General features: G+C 41.3%; 1 protein-coding gene across 1 annotated transcript in view; it reads left to right on the top strand.

Moving 5' to 3' along the window:
- LCA5L (lebercilin LCA5 like) overlaps nt 1–23,901 on the top strand; it is a 30,925-nt gene that overhangs the window by 1,793 nt on the left and 5,231 nt on the right. The window contains exons 2-5 of the mRNA XM_025186518.2: nt 14–366; nt 2,838–3,352; nt 10,298–10,435; nt 12,682–12,775. Of these exons, the coding sequence (XP_025042303.2) occupies nt 14–366; nt 2,838–3,352; nt 10,298–10,435; nt 12,682–12,775 (1,100 nt within the window). The remainder of the gene's footprint in view (nt 1–13; nt 367–2,837; nt 3,353–10,297; nt 10,436–12,681; nt 12,776–23,901) is intronic.

The raw sequence follows: 23,901 nt of genomic DNA, 5'->3' as shown, positions 1-23,901 counted from the left end.
TGACTTCTGATAGGTCATGGAACCCAGTGACGATATCCTGTACTAGCAACACAATGATGCCCCTAGATGACTGTTTCCTCCGTATTATACTGCCAGAAGATAGTAAGTCAGAAATCTACACAAGAAGCAGAGGCAGTAATGAATCTCCTACGACCAGTAAGAGCACCAGAAGCAGAAGTAATAGCAGAATTAATTATAGTAGATGCAGTAGAGAATATGAAAGTGAAAGTTCTCCTATTAATTATTCTGATGATTTTCTCACGGACTTTTCTGAATCAGCTGACAATAGCAATAATTTAGAACAGTCAGGAGCCAAAGAAAAGAAACTACAGAAGAGGAAAAATAAGAAAAACGGTCAGTCAAAAGGTAAAAAGTCTTCTTGTTTCCCCATTAATAAATGAGATTGTTGACAATAGCCAAATAATATACATCTGATGATTGATATTATCCCCTCTTCTTCACAGTTTTTGTCTTAATATGTCACATTAAATAAAAATAAGACTTTGTTTTAGGTCCATTTCAGTCTCTCATTTGTCAACCAATATAATACTGAACAAGTTATATTATACAAAATATATCCTTTCTTTGTAAACACTAACATTTTTACTTTCATGTCTAGAAATGGATTTCCTTAATTCCCACCATTGAAGTACACAAAGTGATTGTAAAACTCAGGTGTCAATTCTCACCCCTGTCTATCACACTCATGGGGTCCCAAAAACTTGGCTCCAGCCCGAGCGTCTACTCTAAACTGTAATTTTATAACCCCAATGGCCAAACCCTGCAAGTCTGAGTCAGCTGACATGGACCAGCCATGGGTCTTTTATTGCAACATGGACATACAACTGGAATTCCCAGTTCACATGACCTCATACATCATGCTTTTACCCTCTTCTCCTTCAAGCAACTCCTTTTGAGATGCCACTTCCAAAAGGTTTATACAACCTACTCTTTTCCTCAAAGAACTGTTAACAAGACATTCTGGAGAAAATAAACAAATAAAACCAGAAAACTCATGGAATTAATGCATAGACAAAAATGGAATTAATAAAATACCAGCTAATTTGACTATGTAATCACTTGCTTGCATAATCCTATCCCCAGCCTTCATCCGTAACATGATCCAAATAAGGTGTCTTTTTTAAGTGAGGGTAATTAGCCACTGGAACAATTTACCAAGGATTGTGGTGGATTCTCCATCGCTGGTGATTTTAAAATCAAGATTGTATATTTTTTTCTAAAATATCTGCTCTAGGAATTATTTTGGGGAAGTTGTGTGACCTGTGCTACACAGAAGGTGAGACTAGAAGATCACAATGGTCCTGTCTGGCCTTGAATCTCTAAATCTATTATGTTTTCTATTTAGTGCCTGCTCTTGTAAATAGTTCATATCTGGAACTCTCATTAAGTTCAACAGAGGTGCTTAACAGGATTTTGCCCTTAGATTGCAAGTTCAAGTCAGGGACCCTGAATGCATAGTTATCTTTTAAAATGTCTAAAAGATTTTGGGTGTTCTACAGATTCTAAAGCTAATTCTCTAGTGGTGTACTTCCTGAAATGCCTTAGAGCTACTATGACATTGAATTGCTGCATAAAAGGAACAAAAACATTTAGACTTTAGAGTTCCAACTCTTTAAATTTTCAGTTATACTTCAGAAAGGGACATTGATGGTAGTGTTATCCTTAAAATGTCATATTTATCAAATATGGTATATTGAATGGAAAACTGTATAACTAATTCAAAATGCCTGGTAATATAAACACTATGGCTGTGTCTAGACTGCAGGTTTTTTTTTTTTTTAAAGTAGCCTTTTTTCAAAAAAACTTCACCTGCGTCTAGACTACAGCCATGTTCTTTTGAAATTAAATTGAAAGAATACGGCTTTTCTTTCAACGGTGGTACTCATTTAATGAGGAAGAACGCCTTTTTTCGAAAGTGCTCTTTCGAAAAAAGGCGTTCTTGAATGTAAACGGCTTTTTCGAAAGAGAGCATCCAGACTGCCTCAGTGCTCTCTTTCAAAAAAGTGGCTCACTTTTTCGAAAGAAGAGGTTGCAGTCCAGACGCTTTCTTTCGAAAGAGGCTTGTAGTCTAGACGTACCCTATATTAATTCTTGTAAGATATGTTTGATTTAGTTCAAATCAAAAGATGGTTTGAAAGTGATACAATTATGTGTAGAATTCCTAGATGCAGATTTGTTAGGGTATGTACTATTATCATCATTTTGCTTTCTGACTTTTTGCAAATACAGTAAATTATGATTTTCTTCCTCCTCCATCATGAATTGAATTTTTCTAAGTAGGGCCTTATCCAACTCCACTGAAGTCATTGGGAGACTTTCCATAGGAAATTGGATCAGGCCCATACAATCTAATCCTCTGAAAGCACACATTGACTTCAATGAATTATTGAGAGACAAACTTTGTTTCAGGTGGCATTGAGGAGACTGTTTTGTAAGGACATCTCACTAGCCTCAGAGAAATCCTCATTTCTCTCAGAGAAAGCTGTTGCTGTAATTTTAGCAGTAAGGCTATCTAAAGTGAAGATGGTTTCTTGGGGAAGATAGTGGTCAATAGGATGAGGAAGTCAAAGAACCTTTGGACCTCATATGGATCTGGCTTTTGTTGTGTCCAAATGCTGTCAGGAAAAATCCATGCTATAGATGTATCAGCACAAAATATTTGAACAGTGAAATTTTAATACAGATTTTTGACACTGCCATACATACTGGCTTTAAGTAGCTTCAGATAGCTAAAAGTAAAAATATGTACTGATATTGTTTTCTGTACCATTACATGATATGTAAGTTGCTATGAGTTTGTTTTGGTCTGAATGCAGGAGGCAAGAAGTTGCCATCTAAGAAGATGCAACTCCAGAATACTTCATTTGTAAGTGCTCAGAATAATATGGTATTCCAGAAAAAAGATGCTACGGCTCAACGCATATTATCTGCAAGACTTCACAAAATTAAAGAGCTGAAAAATGAATTGTCTGACCTCCAGCATAAACTAGAAGCATCAAACTTAGAAAATCAGCTTCTGAAGCAGCTTCAGTATCGGCACTTGAAAGCAATAGGTAAATATGAAAATGCAGAGAATAACTTGCCTGATCTTATAGCAAAACATTATAGTGAGATAAGATCTCTAAGGGGACTACTTAGGAAATCTCAGGAACAGGAGCGAAATACATCCAGGAAGCTTAGAGAAGTTGAAGCAGAGCTGTTAAAGACTAAAGATGCCTTGCAACTATTGCACAAACTTTCAGAAGACAAGAATCTTGCAGAGAGAGGGGAACTTACTCATAGATTATCAATCCTTACAGAAAAAATGGAAGCCAATGATAAGAGAATACAGGTAATATGCAACATAACCTTGTATTTTTAGAACTATGATGGGAAACATTTTTGTGAAATAATAATGCAAGAGGATTAATCAATGCATATAAATGAATATTTATAGTGCAAGCTAACAATACAGAAATTCAGATCCATTTGTTTTAATCCAAAGCTTTCCAAAGTGTAGTGATAGTATGAATGAATTACCCATAAATTTAATAAAATCTTGTAAAAATATATCAGAGAATTAAACTTAGAAATAAAGATTAGTTAAACTGTTGCCCTGTTTCCTTTAAAAATCTGACATACTACTGGAGATCTGTTTCCAAATCTCCCAATCATTCCTTAGTACAGTTGTAGTCAAGCATAGAGCAGTGGTTGACTAGTGCATTAAGCATTAGTCAGGAGTCCTAGATGTAGCTGTACCACTGATTTGATATGTGACTGTGGGTAAAAGAATGAACTTATTTGAGCCTTATGTTATTCATCTGCTAAAAGAATGGACAGTGTTTAAGGAAGGTGATGTGAGGGTTTATAAACAAATATATACTTTGAAATTCTTGTATGAAAGATGCAGTATAAAATATAATATTATTTATTTCAAAGTTTTTTGAAAGAGTTAAGATTTAATTTATATTGTGACCCCATCGTTGTGATATATAATGGTATTTAATCAAAATTAATAAAAACAACTGTTGCCAGCATTTGAGTGAACAACACCCCTGTGAGGATGCAATATTCTTCCAGAAGGACATAAAGAATGGAGGGAGAAGCATGAAGAAATAATATAGTATAGAGATTCAGTAAAGTGAGAATTGACAGAGTAGCCATTGGGAAGAATACAAGAACAATTGCTTCATAAATTCATAATACTATTTCCCCCTTATTTCTGGGGATGGCAATACTCTAAAATCTACCTCACAGCTAACATCATCTCCCAACCTTTGATGTTGCTCCCTCTCTGCATTACAGTGATTTGTCTCCAGTGGAGAGTGTTGTATATTGTTCTTTCTGAAGCTTATTAACACTGCTTTTATAGGATGCTTCTAGAGAGCTGTGGAGCATGGTCTTTCTTTACCCCTCAAGGGTTGGGCTTTTACAGTATTCCCAGGGAGTTAGAGATTGAAACACCAAGTATCACAATGACCAACTTTTAGGAACCTAGCAAATAACAGAAAAAATGTGGTGATACACAAAACCTGAACTTGGTGCTTACGTTCTCTACAAAGAATGGGGAGAGATAGATGTCTTAGAATGTGATCAGCAAAAGCCAACATTCTACTCGGGAGCCATCTAAACTAGCTAATCAGAGATGCTAATAATCAGTGTGCTGAGCCCCAACCTCTCTGAGACAGGCACCTAAATCTGGGCTTCTGGAAGGTGCCTAAATCTATTTAGTGATCAACAAACAGGAGCCACGCACCTAGTGTCAGGTGGCCTAAGTCCTGCTTCAAGGAATGAACTGTGTGCCTACTTCACACCACACAATTGCCACCAGAGGAGTAGGAGATGGTGATTGTACCCACCTTATAACTTTATTTGTGATTAGAACAACTTTGTGCTCTTTCTACTGAGCTACAGATATTCTGATATGGGACTCTCTCAATCTCTCCTTTGAAGGTGTTCCACTGTGAATTAAATAATGAAAGGGTAAATGGCTGGGGGGGGGGTATGTACGTACGTATGTGTACACACACACACACACACACTACAAAGTTTAAAACTCTGTAGAATCCATGCTCTTTTTCGTACCAGTTTCCAAAAAATCAGACGCACTCTTTCGGAAGCCCTCTATTCCTCATTTTATGAGGAATACGAATTCTTCCAAAAGAGGAGATTTTTTTTTCCACATTTGGCCCCATGTAGATGGGCCAAATGTCAGAAAAGCCTCTTCTATAAAAATAATTGGAAAAAAGTATGCAAATTGTGATTTGCAATTTGCGTACCTTTTTCCAAAAAATAACTGCAGTGACCGAAAAATAGCCTGAGTGAGTTTGTAGGCTGGTGGTTAAGGCTAGTACAGTTCCCTTCCTCTGTTCACTGCATTTTTTTTTTATCTACAAGGTAACAGTTTCAGCAAGAGAGAGTGAGGGAACCCCCAAATCAGAATGTTTTGTAGTTCAGTGGTTAGAGAACTGTCCTGAGAAATAGAAGATCCCCTGTACAAGTGCTTTCTCATGAGAGGGGGGATTTGAACCAGCATTCCCCACATCTTATGTAAGTGCTCTAACCCAGGGCTAAAAGCTATAAACAGGACAATACCCTCTCCTCCTCCAACTGATTTCGGAAGGGAAGGCACCTACTGGATCAAGCCCTATATGCGATTTAGGCAGTCCAATGCCTATTTTCTCCCAATTCATTAATTACTCTGGGCTTAGGCAGGAGGGAGGCATCTGAACTCCCAGAGTGGGGAAGCAGTGGCCTTATTCCAGAATCTAAAACTTATGCGCCTAGGGAACGTTACAATGGAAAGTTAAGCATGAAGCCCTGGCCTACACAAGGGTATTATTTCAAAATAACCCCCTGTGATCGATGGGAGGAGTGCTGGCTAGTATCCTGTGATTAAAGAGTTAAACTCAGGTAGCTAGCAGGGATGTTAAAAGCCAGGAAAACCAATGGGAAAGATGGTTGAAATTTGAATTATATATAGATACCTGCTGCTGTTTCTCTTTGTGTGACATAAGTTAAGCGCTGGAGGGATCAATATGCAGTAATCAGAATTACTGTGCCTACAAGGAATATTGGGCGTGGGAGGGAACTGGGCCTTGAAATATGGATCAGCACGGATTGTGAGTAGAGAGTGAGGAATGAATATTTAGTTGCGATCAGAGTTGTTTTCTTTGTTTTGGTTGGTTGGTTAAGCTCCTCTCTGTAAATCCATGCCTTCCCTCCCCCATTCACTATCTAAGATGTACCCAGAGATGTTCTCTGTGTTTTAATTTGTTTTACTTAGTTGCTCTGTAACACCTAGCTACCAAGTATGCTTTATCAAGAATATCTTTTTGTTTTCTTAATAAAATCACAGTTTTTAAGGTGATGATTTGATTCTTGTGTTCTGGAAGGAAATAGGAGGTCTGTGTATGTATATGCATGCCTAAGACTGAGAGGTCAGCTACCAGAGACTGCAGCTTGTTTTCTCTCTTTCTTCCGCCCCTCCCCCAGGCTCTCTTGTGGTAAAAGAGCTTGTGGGTATCCCTCTGGAATAAGTCCAAGTGCTTTCTTCCTGGGTTTAAGAAGAAAAGGGTTCTTTTGTGCAAAAACCCCCTCTTGCACAAGAGCATTTCTTCGTTCCTGAAAAAAATGAGAACGGCTCTTGCGCAAGAGGGGGGTTTTGCGCAAAAAGGAGGTGTCTACACAGCTCCTTTTTGTGCAAAAGCCTCTTGCGCAAAAGTTGCTGCTAATTAATTATGCAAATGAAGCGTGACGATATTCTACTTCGTACTTCATTTGCATAAGTTTTTCCGGAAGAAGGCTACAGTGTAGACATAGCCTTGGTGGTGGCAGCTATCTCCCGAAGTCAGTGAATCTGACCTTGCAGAGCTTTTAAGAAGAAGCCTATAAAGGTAAGGTATTTTAAGGTCGCTTGCAGGCCCCCACCTTCTTCATTTGAAGTGCTAGAGTGGGGAACAGCCCTGATACTCCTCTTTAGGGCACATTTATAAGCGGAATGCCCACACTACCAAACCCATTATTTTGAAATAATGGGCTGCTTATTTCGAAATCTGTACTCTTGCTTTCCTTGGGAAATAACACTAATTTTGAAATAGTTATTTTGAAATAGTGTTAGTGTGGATGCTCCGGTGCTGCTATTTTGAAATAACTACTCCCCAGAGTAATTTGAACTAATTACTCCCCAGTGCTTTTTGGGGCTCTTAAGTCGAGGTAGCGTTTACACAATAACGGAGCCTGCCTCTGAGTAATTTCGAGGATTCCCCATAGTGGGGACATGCTCTTTCAATTTTGTAAAATCAGGAGTTAAGTCAAATTTAGTTATTTCTAAATAATTTCCTAGTGTAGACATGCCCCAAGTGAGTTTAGGTGCCTACAGGATGAGGTAGCAGTGAAGCAAAAGTTTCCCCCAGTGCTGCCACACATGGGGATTTAGGTACCTAACTGTGGAACATAGGAGCTTCAGGGGGTAGCCGAGTTAGTCTGCTGCAGAAAAACAACAAATGGTCTGGTAGCACTTTATAGACTAACAAAACATGTAGTTGGTATCCTGCACTTTCGTGGGCACAGCTCACTTCTTCAAATGACCAGAGTTATGAGTTTGAGATGTGAACACTCAAAATAAATAGGGGGGGGGAAATGAGAGGGTGGGTCTCTCATCTCCCTCCTTTTTTCTCCCCTCGCCCCCTCTCCTATTTATTTTGAGTGTTCACATCCCATACTTATAACTCTGGTCACCTGAAGAAGTGGGCTGTGCCAACGAAAGCTCATGATACCATCTATATGTTTTGTTAGTGCTACCAGACCATTTGTTGTTTTTTTCTGGAACATAGGTCATTCAAAGCTTGAATTCATAGCATGTAATAAAGACGTGTGATTAGTGAAAATAAAGAGGATTCAGTACCTTTAATGCTCTAACTCTAATTGTCTTTATGAAGAAAGCCTCCAACTCTGATTTTTAATAAAATCTCAGAATAATGAAGTCTTCCATTTACCTTACAGAAATTCATTTCTACTTTATCAGACGAATAACTGAACAGTTGCCATTCTGAGAGCTGTTTATTTGTAGAGCCCACATTGAGAGTCAGTAGAAAGTTTTGTCCGTGGAGACTTTGCAGTATTGGGTGCAAAGCTTATAACTTTGATGCCTATAACAGTGCATTGCAATCACATTTTATCCTCTTGTTTATACTGCCAGAGTGGTGTAAATGGATCATAATGTAAATGAGAATCAGGTCCCTATGAATTCCCAAAAAAGACTATATTGAATAATTATGTTTCCATTATATTTGGTAAAGTTTGTTTTGAAATGTAAATGGAGACAGTCATAAATAGGAGCTGCTAAGGAAAGTCTTACTTACCTGAAGTATGAGGAAAGGGGTACGCAACTGGAGATGCACTTAGGAAGGGTGTTTGGGCAGTCAGCCAATAAAAATGCAGATAGGAATTTCAAACCAGGAGAGAGGGGTTTTTCTTTCTCTCGTCTTTGTTTGAGATCAGAGCAGTTTCTCCCAGGTATTGAGGGAAATGGGAGATGGGCTCTCTCCAAAAACGGACTCTTTGAAATGTGTAAGTAGGGAAAAGTTATCTAGTTCATCAGGGTTTATTGTTTTCCTTGTCTGAAGATTTGGAAATCATGTCTGAGCTGGCTAATTCATAGAATCATAGAATCATAGGACTGGAAGGGACCTCGAGAGGTCATCGAGTCCAGCCCCCCGCCCTCAAGGCAGGATCAAGCTCCGTCTACACCATCCCTGACAGATGTCTATCTAACCTGTTCTTAAATATCTCCAGAGAGGGAGATTCCACCACCTCCCTTGGCAATTTATTCCAATATTTGACCACCCTGACAGTTAGGAATTTTTTCCTAATGTCCAATCTAAACCTCCCCTGCTGCACTTTCAGCCCATTACTCCTTGTCCTGTCCTCAGAAACCAAGAGGAACCCCCTGGCTAATACCACTCCATGGACCCAACCTCCATGACTTGATCTCACTTCCCTTTAAACTCTGTTCCAGTTCTAGCCTTCACAGCCTCCTGCAGCAAGGAGTTCCACAGGTTGACTCTTTGCTTTGTGAAGAAGAACTTTCTGTTACTAGTTTGAAGCCTGCTACCCATTCCTTTCCTTTGGTGTCCTCTAGTCCTTCTTTATGGGAACTAATGAAGAACTTTTCTGTATGCACCCTCTCCACCCAACTCCTGCATTTAGAGACCTCTATCCTGTCCCCCCTCCGTCTCCTCTTTTCTAAGCTGAAAAGTCCCAGTCTCTTTAGCCTCTCTTCATATGGGACCTGTTCCCAACCCCTGATCATTTTAGTTACCCTCCCCTCTCCCAGCCTCTCTCTTCCCCTCTCCCACCTCCTTTTCCCAGTCTCCCCCAGTTTTGTTCAATAAAGACATATTCCATTTTGGAAGACACGTTATCTTTATTTTGTACATCAAGAAGAGGGGCTAGGGAAGGGTAAGTGGAAGGAGGTGAGGGAGGAATGGGGCACGAGCCCCCAATGGGGAGGACCGGGCTGGCTCTGCGGGCTTCTGGGTGTGGAAGCTCTCCTGCAGCCCCCCAATTGCCCCCTCTCCCCAGATGGCAGCCTGCGGCAAGTGCAGCCGGGCTGATGGCCGAGTGCTGTGATGTGCCCAGTGTGGGCACTCAGGGCACTCCAAGCCAGGACTGCTTTGCAAGCGGGGCACCCCTGAGAACTGTCTGTCAGGGGTGGGGTTCGAGACCCTTTAAGCACAGCCCTCGGCTAGCCTGAGACAGCACCTCCACACTCTAAGTCCTCCTCTGATGCCCTGCCGGCACTGCTTCCGGCCATCCTTAACCCCGCTTCAGGGTCCACTTAATGTGGACATGCTAGTTCGAATTAGCAAAACGCTAATTCGAACTAGTTTTTAGTTCTAGACGCATTAGTTCGAATTAGCTTAGTTCGAATTGACGAATTCGAACTAAGTTAGTTCGAATTAGTGCTGTAGTGTAGACATACCCTTACACTTGTTAGAAAAGAGCGTAGCTCTTGCGCAAGAATCCCTGTCCGCCTACGCCCGTTCTTGCGCAAGAACCCGCCAGTGTAGACATAGCCCAAGTGTCAAGTTGGGGAATTGAGCTGAGATAGACACTGCATTTTTATTTTCTTACAACCTTCTAATTTCAGATTTTACTTACACTAAAATATGATTTAGATTATTTCATGTTTTCATTATGTTAAGTCTGCTTATTTTTTAAGCCTGATGTGAACTGAAATTCTTCAGCAGTTATAGTGACTATACCTACATGGTTAAATATATAATGTTTCTAGGGCTTAGAAAAGCAACTGAAGCTGAACAGTAGCATCTTTAGTCGTCAGTTGGCAGCTGAGAATAGAAAGACTGTAGCAGCTCGGACAATCACAAAGAGCTTGCAAATGGAAATTAAGTCTCTACAACAAAAAATTAAGGTACTCAATATTTAAAACAGGTTTACTTTTTATAAGCATGTCATATGTCTTACGTTATATGTTCCTAGTCTTCAATGAGGTAGGCATATTACTCTGTAACATTAAAAACAATGAGCACTCCTGAGGCACCTTAGAGACTAACAAAAATATATATAGTATCATGAGCTTTCATGGGCAAAAGCCACTTTTTCAGATGAGCTCATCTGAAAAAGTGTAGGTTTTGCCCACAAAAGCTCATGATGCTATATATATTTTTGTTAGTCCCAGGGTTGTGTCTACACTACGCAGAAGATCGACACTGCTGCAGTCGATCTTCTGGGATTCAAATTAGTGGGTCTAGGGAATTAACACCAGTAGTTCTGATCCTCATGAGGATAAGGGAAGTCAAAGGGAGCACAGCGCCAAATTTCAACCTCCTACACAGCGCCAAATTTTAAAATATCATACTATTTTTACACATCCCTTAGCCCTTGTGGAATGAGGGTTACAGGGATGCTGAAATAGTGCACCCATTACTTCAAAAAATATTTCAAAATAACTGGCGCATTTAAAAGACGCGGGGTAGCTATTTTGGGATTCCTCTGGTATCCCAAAATAGCCCCACTGTCTAGATGTACCCAAAGTTTAATATTATTCTGGTTGTATTAACAGAACTGTTCTAGTTGGCCCTGGTAAAGTCTCAGCTGAAATTCTGTATCTAGTCTGAAGTGCAAAAATTTAAGAAAGATCTGGACAAATTGTAGAGAATACAGAGTAAAGCAATAAAAATTACAGAAGTTTTTAGAAGTCTGACCTGTGAGAAGATTTTAAAATTGGGCAAGTTTAATTCTGAGAAAAAAGACAATTGAGGGGGCACCTAATAATAGCCTTCAAATATGTAAAGGGCTGTAATAACGAGGATTGTGGTCAATTGTTCCCCATGGAAGGTAGGACAGGAAGTAATGAGCTTAATATGTATTGAGGGAGAATAAGGTAGATATTAAGAAAATCTTTTTTACTAAAAAGATAGCTAAGTTCTGGAGTAGGCATCCAAGGAATACTGTGGATTTCCTGTCATTGGAGGTTTTTAAGGACAGGTTAGACAAAAACCTGTCTGGGGATGATCTAAGAATACTTGGTCCTGCGTCGTGTGAGGGGCTGAACTAGATGATCTCTCAATGTCTCTTTCAGCCTTATATTTTTATGATTCTATGAGCTTTTTGTTAGATCCTTTGCAAAAATATTGCCAGATTAGTGTTTACAGTTTGTTTTGACTAAACAAAACAATAGAAATGTTTCAATGATTTGATTTAAATTCTAACAAACAGTTTTGTTTTGACAAATTAAACATTCCCCTGCAGCGTTTGAAACCCAAACATCATAGCATTGTGTCAGTACGTGAAAACCTAAAAGTGACATGAAATAGAAATAAAAATGCAAAATGTGTTAGCTTACCATGAGAATAATACAAAGGATAAACTGCATAGTGAAAAGTATAATCAAAAACTTTAAGCTTTATTGTGGTATTTAGAACATATCTATAACATATGTATTATAATTAACTTTGTGGCAATAGATAATCCACTCCTCTGGAAACCACACCCTTCTGAGGGTATGTCTACACTTGCACGCTAGTTCGAACTAGGGATGCAAATGCAGGCATTCAAAATAGTCAATGAAGCGGGGATTTCATTAGCATGATCTCGTGGGGACATTACTCCAAATGCCAGCTGTTTCAAAAGTGAAAGTGCGCGCCGGGACACATTAGTTCGAACCAAGGGGGTTGGTTCAAACTAGCATAACTCCTGAGTAACGTTAGTTCGAACCAAGGGGTTTGGTTCGAACTAATGCATCCCGGCACGCACTTTTACAATCGAAACGGCTGGCATTTGGAGTAATGCGCCAGCGAGATCATGCTAATGAAGCTCAGGATATTTAAATCCCCGTTTCATTGACTATTTCGAATGCCTGAATTTGCATCCCTAGTTCGAACATGTTTGACATGGCCTATGTTTGACGGTTTCTGCTTAAGAAAGGCTTTGGACTGGAATACAAGGAGTTTCAAATTTGAGTTAGGATCAAAGTACATTGGTACAGTAGTATGTTAAACCTTTTACAAGGTGTCTGCCTTCAGTATGTTTGTCTTAGGCTACCGCTATATGTTCTTTTTGTGAACATTATTACTTTTTTAGTAACATTTTTTTTTAATGGGCCAAGGAGCTGGTAAAAAATAATCATTAAGTTTGATAATGTGGATTCTTTTTCAGGAAAAAGAACGAGAAGTTGGTATAAAAAATATCTATGCAAATCGGATGCTTAAAGGTCTACAGGACAAAACTGATATAGTACCTCGCAAAAAAGGTACTGTATATCTGCATTATTTTTTATATATATATATTTTAGTTTCATACTTGTATTGCTTTATAATTGGGACAAATTTTCTAAAATAGGAACCTAAATTGCAGTTGTAAATGTGCAAAATGGGTTCTTGCACATGCAGTTTCTTTGCGCATACAGATGCATCTAAGTAGCCCATTTTTTAATATTTAACCCAGTTTATGTAAATGCACTTTAGGATAGTATTAACCTTTATTAACATTTACATAGACTGTGCAGTATATGATACTGTGTTCATGAATGCTTACAAAAGTTTTGGAAAATAAAGTGTAATAAAAATGAGATGTAAGTATTTCCGCCTTAAGTAAATAATCTCATCATTACATGATTAGCATTCAAACAGGATTTCATATTTAGCATCACACATTTTGCATAGTATGTCTGCATATAGCTATGCCCTCTGATATCAGTGTAGTTAAGTTGGTCAGGATTTTATTTGTAAAATCTGTTAAGTTTGTAAATGTATAATGTTCCTGCCACAATTATTCTGGACTGAACTTTAGCATTTGATTAGTATAGCAGCAAATTTACCTTACCCATTTCTCAAAAATCAGATTGGCATCTTTAAAGTCAAACTGATACTATTTCTGACAGTGTGTTTGTAACTAAGATAACTCAAAAACTAAGATAAACATTTCTGTTCCAATCTTTACAAGTTCGTGATCATAAAATAAAAACATCAGAACGATCATACTGGGTCAAACCAAAGGTTCATCTAGCCCAGTGGTCTCCAATCTTTTTACACCCAAAATCACTTTTTAAATGACAGAACAAGCCAAGATCTACCGCCCCGTCCCTTCCTTGAAGCCCTGCCCCTTCCTTGAAGCCCTACCCTCTCTATTCTCCTCCTCTCCATCACTTGCTATCCCCAACCTTTATATTGCTGCTTTTTTTTCAATACTTCTGTAGGAAGAGTTTTTTCCAACATTTGGCCTGTCTAGACTGGATAAATGTCAGAAAAACCCCTTCTTTTGGAAGCCCTCTTATTCCTTGTGGAAAGAGGAATATAGCGGTGACTGAAAGAGCATGTTTGCTCTTCCACTAAAAAAAGCGGAAGAACAAATGCATCCCTGGATGCAGAAGAGTTTTTCTGAGATATCTCTGGAATCCTGAAAAATTCCTGCAGTCTAGTCGTAACCTCGCTGGGTTGAGACAGGATGTGTAGGTTCTGGGGTGGGAATGAGGAATTTGGGTGTGGGAAGGGGTGAGAGGTGAAAGCTCTGGGAGGAAATCTAGATGCAGGAGGAGGTGGAGAAGGGGATGCTGGTTCGGGGAGGGGGCTCCAGGCTGGGCAGTGTTGGGGTTAGATGTAGGGTTGAGGTACTAAGCAAGCCACAGGCTTCTGGATTTGAGGGTTCAGGAATTTGGGTTGGGGTATGTGAGGGGCTCAGGGCAGAGGGTTCCAGTGTATGATAGGCTCAGTTCTAGGGTCTGGGGGAAGAGGGAGTGCAGGAGTGTTCTGATGCTGTGGCCAGATGGAGGCTTGGCCCCAATTGGGGGTTTGTTGGCCAGGCTTCATTTTTATATGAAATACTATGCCAAACACAAAAAGTTTCTGCATTGTCTTTATTGTCTTTATTTCTGAGAAGGGCAGCGAACCTGTTTTGAGTCAGGGGACACTGACCCACAGAAGTCAGTTGAGATGCAAAACAAAAAAACCTCCTCCAAACCCGCCCCCCAAGTCTCACTAATGTGGCCCCAACTGTGCTGGTGGGAGCAGGGGACATGGTACTGGGGAAGGGTGCTAGTGGGTGCTGGGGTAGGGGACAGGGTGCCAGTGGGGGCAGGGTTCTGCGGCTGGGGGCAGGGGAGAGGGAACAGAGTGCCAGGAGGGCAGGGGACAGGGTTCTGTGGCAGGGGGCAGAGTCCCTGCACCAGCCTCCTCCCAGGATTCCCCCTAATCTCCCCCGCAGAGGAGGGAAGCCCTGTCACATACCTCCTCCAGGCCCGACTTCTCCCCTTCTGAGAAGCTGGGAAGCCTGCACACGTGCCCCCTTGGGGCCAACCCCCCCCCCCCACGGAGAAAAGAAGCCCCGTCGCGCGCCTCTCCCCAGGACTCCTCCCCCATCCCCCGCAGAGGAGGGAAGCTCCGGCGCGAACCTCCTCTGGGGACTCCTAACCCCTCTCCCCCCCACCAGGAGGGAAGCCCCAGCGCACGCGCCTCCCACCGGGACTCCTCCCCCATCCGCCACAGAGGAGGGAAGCCCCAGCGCGTGCCTCCCACCAGGACTCCTCCCCTCCTTCCCCTGCAGAGGAGGAAAGCCCTAGTGCACGTCTTCCCCTGGGACTCCTACCTCCTCCCCCCATGCAGAAAGTCTCCAACGCGCCACAGGCTTGAAGGAGGGGAGCAGGTAGCGCACTTCCAGAAACCCCAGAAGTGGTGCGCAGCTGCCGGACTTCTGTCCACCCCGCGGGAAGCCGGCACTACCTCCATTGTCGCTGGAGGTAGGTAGTGGGGCTTCTTGGGGGTGGGGAAATTGGGGGAGGCCCGAATACCTCCCGATCGACTGGTCGAGCCCTCCCGATCAACCAGTCAATCATGATCGATGGGCTGGTAATCATGAATCTAGCCCAATATCCAGTCTCCCTCCCTCTGGGGTATCTGATAATAGCCACTGTTGGCAACACAATAGGTAATCCTCACATGATCCCTCTCCTTTCACCCATTTACAGACAAACAGAGGCTAGGGACAACATTCCTACCCATGATGTCTAATAGCCATTGATGGACCTAACCTCCATTAATCTTTATAGCTCTTTTGAATCCAGTTAAAGTCCTAGTCTTCACCACATCCTCTGGCAAGGAGTTCCATAGGTTGACTGTGCGCTGACTGAAGAAAAACTTTGTTTTGTTTTGAACCTGGTGACTGTTAATTTCATTTGGTGACCCCTAGTTCTTATATTGTGGGAATAGGTAAATAACTTTTCCTTGTTCACTTTTTCCACAGCAGTCATGATTTTAGAGACCTCTATCATATCCCCCCTGTCTCCTCTTCTCTAAGCTGAAAAGTCCAAGTCTTTTTGATCTCTCGTCAGATGGGACCCATTTCAAACCCCTAATAATTTTTGTTGCCCTTTTCTGAACCTTTTCCATGCCAATATTTTTTTTGAGATGAGACAACCACATCTGTATACAGTATTCAAGATGTGGGCGTACCATGGTTTTATATAGAGGCAATAAGATATTCTCTGTCTTATTTTCTATCCCTTTTTAATGATTCCTAATGTTCTATTTGCTTTTTTAACTGCTGCTGCACATTGAGTGGATGTTTTCAGAGAACTATCCACAATGACGCCAAGATTTCTCTCTTGAGTAGTTGTAGCTAAATTAGTCCCCATCATATTGTATATATAGTTGGGATTCTTTTTTTCCAATGTGCATTACTTTACATTTATTAACATTTTGTTTCCCAATCTTTTGGTTTTGTGAGATCTTTTTGAAGCTCTTCACGGTCTCTTTGGTCTTAAATATCTTGAGCAGTTTGGTATCATCTGCAAAATTTGCCACTTCGCTGTTTACCCCTTTTTCTAGATCATTTATAAATAAGTTGAATAGGATTGGTCCCAGGAACCCCAGTAGTTACCTCTCTTCACTTTGAAAACTTACTATTTATTCCTACCCTTTGTTTCCTGTCTTTTAACTAGTTATCAAATCAATGAAAGTATCTTCCCTATTATCCCATGATAACATACTGTACTTCTTAAGAGTCTTTTGTGAGAGATCTTGTCAAAGGCTTTCTGGAAATCTAAGTATACTATATCTACTGGACACCCTCCTCCCCCTTGTCCACATGTTTGTTGAGAAAGAACTCTAGTAGATTAGTAAGGCATGATTTCCCTTAACAGAAACTATGATGACATTACCCTAACAAATGATGTTCATCTATGTGTCTGACAATTTCATTCTTTACTATAGTTTCAAATAATTTGCCCGGTACTGACATTAGACTTACTGGTCTGTTATTGACAGTATCAGCTCTAAAGCCCTTTTTAAATATTGGCGTCACATTAGTTATCTTCCAATCATTAGGTACGGAAACTGATTTAAAGGATAAGTTACAAACCACAGTTAATAGTTTCGCAGTTTCACATTTGAATTCTTTCAGAATTCTTGGGTGAATGCCCTCTGGTCCTCAGTGACTTGTTACTGTTAAGTTTACCAATTTGTTCCAAACTTTCCTCTAATGACACCTCAATCTGGGGCAAGTCCTCAGATTTGTCACCTAAAAGAATGGCTCAGGTCTGGGAATTTTCCTAATATCCTCAGCCATGAAGACTGAAGCAAATAATTCATTTAGTTTCTCTACAATGACTTTATCATCTTTAGTGCAACTTTAGCATCTTGTTCGTCTAGGGGCCGCACTGGTTATTTAGTTGGCTTCCTGCTTCTGATGTACTTAAAAACATTTTGTTATTACTTTTTGAGTTTTTGGCTAGCTGTTCTTCAAATTCCTTTTTGGCTTTTTTAAATTATATTTTTACACTTAATTTGACAAAGTTTATGCTCCTTTCTATTTTCCTCACTAGGATTTGACTTCCACTTTTTAAAAGTTATCTTTTTATCTGTGTCTGCTTCTTTTACTTGGTTGTTAAGCTAACTTTTTTGGATTTGTTACTGTGTTTTTTAATTTGGGACCTGTATTTGGGGGGAGAGATAGCTCAGTGGTTTGAGTATTGACCTCCCAAGGTCAGGGTTGAGTTCAATTCTTGCAGGGCCCTTTAGGGATCTGGGGCAAATCTGTCAGGGATGGTACTTGGTCCTGTCATGAGGACAGGAGACTGGAGTCAATGATCTCTCAAGGTCCCTTCCAACTCTATTAGATAGGTATATTGCCATTTATTTAAGATAGGCCTCTATTTTGATGTCTTTGAAAAGTTTCCATGTAACTTGCAGAGATTTTACTTTTTGCACTGTACCTTTTAATGTCTCTTTAACTAACTTCCTCATTTTTTGTATAGTTCCCCTTTCTGAAATTAAATGCCACAGTCTTGGGCTGCTGAAGTGTTTTTTCCACCAAAGGGATGTTAAACTTTATTACATTATGGTCACTATTTCCAAGGGGCAGTTATATTTACCTCTTGGACCAGATCCTGCACTCCACTTAGGACTAAATGAAGAATAGCTTCTCCCCTTGTGGGTTCTAGAACCAGCTGCTCCAAGAAGTAGCCATTTAAGGTATCAAGAAATTTTATTTCTGCATCCTGTCATGAGGTGACATGTATCCAGTCAATAGGAGATAGTTGAAATCCCCTAGTATTATTGACGGTTTTTTTTAATTTTGATATCCTCTTTAATCTCCCTTAGCATTTCATAGTCATTATCACTGTCCTGATCAGGTGGTCGATAATATATCCCTATTGCTATAATCTTATTATTGGAGCATGGAATTACTATCCATAGAGATTCTATGGAACATTTTGGCTCATTTAAGATTTGTACTTGATTTGATTCTACATTTTCTTTCATGTATAGTGCCATTATATGTGCTTTTAGAAAAATAGATCTCTGGGATTCAGATTGTCCATTAAGTGATATCTAATTGGATGATTCAAGAGAAACCCCATCTGAATAAGATGAGGCCAACAACATCCAAAGAATTTTGGTGAGAAATTCTCTCTCTGATATCACAACCAGCCTTCGGTGCCTGGGTGGTTATTTATAGCAGTCGTACTTCAGCTGAAATTGTTTCTGTGAAGAAAAAATTTAGTTAAACTTTCACGTTTATATTTCATTCGTAAGATGAGTAAAGGTATGGATAAGATTTTTCAAGAGTGTTTTGCAAATTTCTTTAAAAAATACTCCTATCTTCTTAGCAGGATAAGACAATGGTAGTCTGCTACATCCAATCCAATCAAACGCTTTCCTCTCCTCATTTCTAGTAGGCTCAGTCTGTGTACCTCAAGCTATACTTCATCCAACCCAAGCCTCATTTCTCATTTCTACTCTCAACTTATAGAGATGTTTCACAAGGTAATGGAAGAAATCCATTGCACCCCTATCAGCCTGTCAAAATATCTGAACACTGAATTGTATCTCTTGTCACCTCTCCCTCTGGCAGTAATGTCCAATAAGCAAGAATGGTTATTATCGTTCTCTGCAGTTTTGTGTGGCACTTTCCAGCTTGATCTAACTGCTTATCCAACTGTTTCTTTTGAGTAAATGTTCAATATCTTATGGATGTATATATGAGTTATGTGTTTGTTATTTGTCTGAGTTCCCTTGATAAGTGATGCTTTCCCTCCACAAGTTAGACTGCTTTTCGAGAACAAAAAATTCAGGATCGTTGCTGTTGTTTCTAAAATATAGTACGTATATTAAAAGAGATGCATGATATGGCATGAACTCCCTGCAAATGTACAGAACATTTAAATATTGTTTCAATGGTCACTTAATCATTTTCAGAATGAGTCTCTCATTTTTCCCAACTAATATTTCAAATACGGAGGAGCCCTTTTCCAAGTGGGTTGGTTTCCAGTCACAAAGAAGGAAGCATTTCTTGCTGTTGACTTACAGTACCAAGTAAATAATAATAATAAAAACAAAGGACCCAAGCAGCAAATGGATAAACAAACAAATTTAAAATAAATTAAGCAGATTCAAGTGGTAACTTCAAAGGCAAAATAGCCCTTAAGCCAGGGCTGGGGGACCGTTTTTGGGTCGGAGGCCACTGACCCACAGAAAAATAAGTCAGCAGCTGCACACAAATGAGAAGCGGGGAAAAAACTCTTCACTGTGGGCCCCTGACTGAGAAGGAGAAAGAGACTCTCCACAGTCCCCTCATACATCAGAGACTGGGGGGGAGGGCAACCTAATAGATTTTGTATGCTCCAGCCGGGGGGAGCACCTAGGGGACTGGAGCACTGGCACAGGCTCCCCAATCCTGGGTGGGGGGGCTGAGCCTTGGGGGCCGAATCCAGGCAAGCCAGGGGCTGCATCCGGCCCCCAGGCATGAGGTTCCCTCCTCTGCCTTTAGCCATGGAGACTCTGTTACACATTAATCTCAAACTCGAAGTTCCCATAGCCCTTTCAAGAGTAAAGTTTCTAAGGGTAAGCTTATGTAAGCAGGGAAATGGCCCTGCTCTCATTGTGAGCTTTCCTGGCTTATACTGTACTACCCAGATGCAATGGACTAGCAAAAGGATCTGAGGCCTCACTCCCACTTAGTTTATCCAGAGGCCTGCCTGATCTCGAAGGCTTCCCTTCCACGCTCCTTATAACCCCAACAAGGGCAGGCCCAAGATTCCTGGCGGGGCTCAACCCTCAACCTTATTGTGATCACTTAGGGCAAGGATGAGGGTGTCCTATTTCAGGGTGCTCTTTCTGCGCTGGATACTTCTCTCACCTGTTGATCATTACACATAGTTCAATGCAAATACATTTATTAAAAGCGGTCAATATATAAACAAGGAACAATGGGAAAGGTTAAAGGAAAACACACACACACCCCACACTCGGTGACAGGGAACATCACAAACAGCATCTCTGGGCTGTGAGGACAGTTCACAGTCTGCTCCTCATGTGTCCCAGGTCCTGGCCATGCCGCAGGGATGCTGTGGGTTGGATACTTGTGCTGGCAGTGGCCACACACCTTCAGACTCTACATGGAAGGACGCTTCTTCATAGAATCATAGAATCATAGGACTGGAAGGGACCTCGAGAGGTCATCGAGTCCAGCCCCCCGCCCTCAAGGCAGGATCAAGCTCCGTCTACACCATCCCTGACAGATGTCTATCCAACCTGTTCTTAAATATCTCCAGAGAGGGAGATTCCACCACCTCCCTTGGCAATTTATTCCAATATTTGACCACCCTGACAGTTAGGAATTTTTTCCTAATGTCCAATCTAAACCTCCCCTGCTGCACTTTCAGCCCATTACTCCTTGTCCTGTCCTCAGAAACCAAGAGGAACAAATTTTCGCCTTCCTCCTTGTGACACCCTTTTAGATATTTGAAAACCGCTATCATGTCCCCCCTTAATCTTCTTTTTTCCAAACTAAACAAGCCCAGTTCATGAAGCCTGGCTTCATAGGTCATGTTCTCTAAACCTTTAATCATTCTTGTCGCTCTTCTCTGCACCCTTTCCAATTTCTCCACATCTTTCTTGAAATGTGGCACCCAGAACTGGACACAGTACTCCAGCTGAGGCCTAACTAGTGCAGAGTAGAGCGGCAGAATGACTTCACGAGTTTTGCTTACAACACACCTGTTGATACAACCTAGAATCATATTTGCTTTTTTTGCAACAGCATCACACTGTTGACTCATATTCAACTTGTGGTCCACTATGACCCCTAGATCCCTTTCCGCCATGCTCCTTCCTAGACAGTCGCTTCCCATCTTGTATGTATGGAACTGATTGTTCCTTCCTAAGTGGAGCACTTTGCATTTCTCTTTATTAAACCTCATCCTGTTTACCTCTGACCATTTCTCTAACTTGCTAAGGTCATTTTGAATTATCTTCCCAGCATCAGCCTCCTCCCCCAATTGTCGGGTTTATTATCCCCCTCCAAGTCTGGCCTACAAAACCTCTTGGCTGGTGACATCTCCCTTCTCACCCTTACTGTCCTCCGCTGCTCACTGCATTTGGCTCTGGACTGCTCCAGCTCCACTCTGCCTCAGCACTGAGGATACTCTGCCTCCCATGGGCCCCCAAGGGTGATCAATCTCACCCCCATTCTACCCCTTCCTGTAAGCACCCAGCCTGCCTCTTCCCATTGCAGCCGCTACTCCACCCTTTCTCGCAATCCCCTGCCTCTTTCCCATCTTCCCCCCTCAACACCCAACATCCATGCTCCTCCCCCTTCCTTACTGAGCAGCCTGAAATGCCGCAAAAGATCTGGCACAGCCAGGAGATTGTGCTTTCTGGGAAGAGGCTAAGGCAGAGGAGCAGCAAAAGGGATTTGCTGGCAGGTATCCCCAAGCCAGAAGGCCAGGGCTGAAGGGCAAAGAACAGTGCTGGCTTGAAGGTGGAGAGCTGGAGCCAAGGACTAGAGAGGACTGCACACTGGAAGCAATAAGGACAGAGATGGATTAGATTTACTGGGACGTTTGGCACATGTGGGTTCCTTAAACCCTGGGGCTACATCTATACTGCAGCATCCACACCTCAAATGAGCTTTTGTGCAAGTAAATCAGCAGTAAAACGGCAGAACAGAGGGCTTTTGCTGGTGTAGGTAAACCTTCTACGAGGCATAACTCCCTTTTTCGCTATAACTATTTCACAAAAAGGCAAGTGTGGATGCTCCAAAGTGCAAGAAACCCCTGTGGAAAAAAGCACAGGTGCTCTGATAGCCATTCTGTGAATGGCCAACAGAGCTTTCTTGTGCAAGAGGGTCCATACAGTGTGGACACTCTCTTGTGCAAAAGCACATCACTTTTGCGATGCGCTTCGAGGTGTGGATGTGCTCTTGCGCAAGAAGTTTTTGCACAAAAACTCTTGCGCAATAGGCTTCTTGTGCAAGAAGCATGTAGTGTAGATGTAGCCTGGGAGTCTAGAGATGTCAGAACTTTGAGTAGTAGCTTTGGGCAAGCATGTGTGTGTTGGCATGGGTGTAATTTATAGGGAAGGGGGAGAGGAGGACAGAAAGGAGGAGGGGCAAACTGCAAGCCACAGGCCAGAGGCAACAGGAGAAGGAGACAGCAATTTTAGAATGAGAACTCTGTATATGCAAATGCATATATAGTGCAGCATTTTCTTCTTAAATCTCAGGAAACTAATTACATTGACAGTTTCTTAATTAGAATCCGTCAACGCCTTTTTCACTTGTGAGAGAAAAAGTTGGGCCTTACAAAGCACATTTAAGTATCTGGCTCCCTCTAGTCCTGAATTTAAGAAATGCTTAAGGGACTTCTGCTGACAAAGTGTTGCCTGATCTTAAGAATTTCCAGTTACTGCCTATAGTAACTGGATCAGGCCCAGTATTTAATTATTCTATGTTTGGGAACCCTAATGTGCACAGGACCCACTTTTGGGTCCTGACCCACAGTTTGAAAATCACTGATATAATGAGTTGATATATCCCTGGAAGATCTCAGTGTGCCCATAGGGATATGCGTGGTCCTGGTAGAGAACCACTTCACTGTAAGACCACTACCAACATAACTATCCACCATACTGGACCAAACTCTTTAAGAAGTAATTTCCAAAATGCTAGCTATGAAGGTCCTTCCTAACTACAACCCTGTAACAGGTCAAGGAATACAAAACAAAGCCAACTCCAGGAAGTCACACTACAGCCAATGCTCAGGTTTTATACTGGGTAAGCTCAATGTAGAAATATTCATGCTGCATTCTCCCATTATTGATGCAACCAATTCATTTGCTACTCAAAGTTATTAACATCGGAAATGCATGATCAGCAAAATGATGCACTGACAATTTTATGTTCAATAAATTAAGCCCACGTGATGACTTTGTTTCTGCTATGTTTTCATATTCCTCACTTGGGGCTAGATTTGCAAAAGATGTATGACCATCACACCCTGTTGTCTAATGAAATTCACAATCCTTTTTAAGAATGAGGGGGAGAGTTAGCTTTTTTTTTTAAGAAACTCACAGAAGCCAGTGTGCTGGTCAGGGAGCAATTTAAACTAGCTATAAGTTATATATTATAAGAGGAGTGGGGCATACACCCTTCTCTGAAAGGAAATGAGGTGCCCTCCTCCACTTGGAATTCATAGCCATGAACCCTTTTCGGTAGTTAGGCACCTAAGCCAGTTCAGATTTTTCTCATGAAAAATCAGAATGTGTCATGAGGAAGTTATAGGCAAGAGCTCAGTTATAAGGGCATTCACCCAGGCCATAGCAGAAGACCTAAGTTTCAGTCCCTTCTCAATTTGATGTGGAGCATAGATTTGAACCCAGGTCTCCCATGTAAGTGGCCTAACCAGTGAGCTCTTTCTGCCTCTCCTGCCGAAACTGTTCCACTTTGAAAACAATAATTAAGTATTCATTGGACCAGAGAGTGTGAGAATGACTCTGTAGTCCAGTGCTAAGCATACCCAACAGGGATAAACAAGTTCATGCCCTCACTTTAGATCAGGCAGAGTGGGCACTTGAGCCTGGGTGTCCTACATTTCATGTGCGTGCT

Source organism: Pelodiscus sinensis, chromosome 1, assembly GCF_049634645.1.
Source record: "Pelodiscus sinensis isolate JC-2024 chromosome 1, ASM4963464v1, whole genome shotgun sequence".
In the NCBI taxonomy this organism is placed as follows: domain Eukaryota; kingdom Metazoa; phylum Chordata; order Testudines; family Trionychidae; genus Pelodiscus; species Pelodiscus sinensis.
This window is presented reverse-complemented; position numbering and strand designations above follow the sequence as displayed.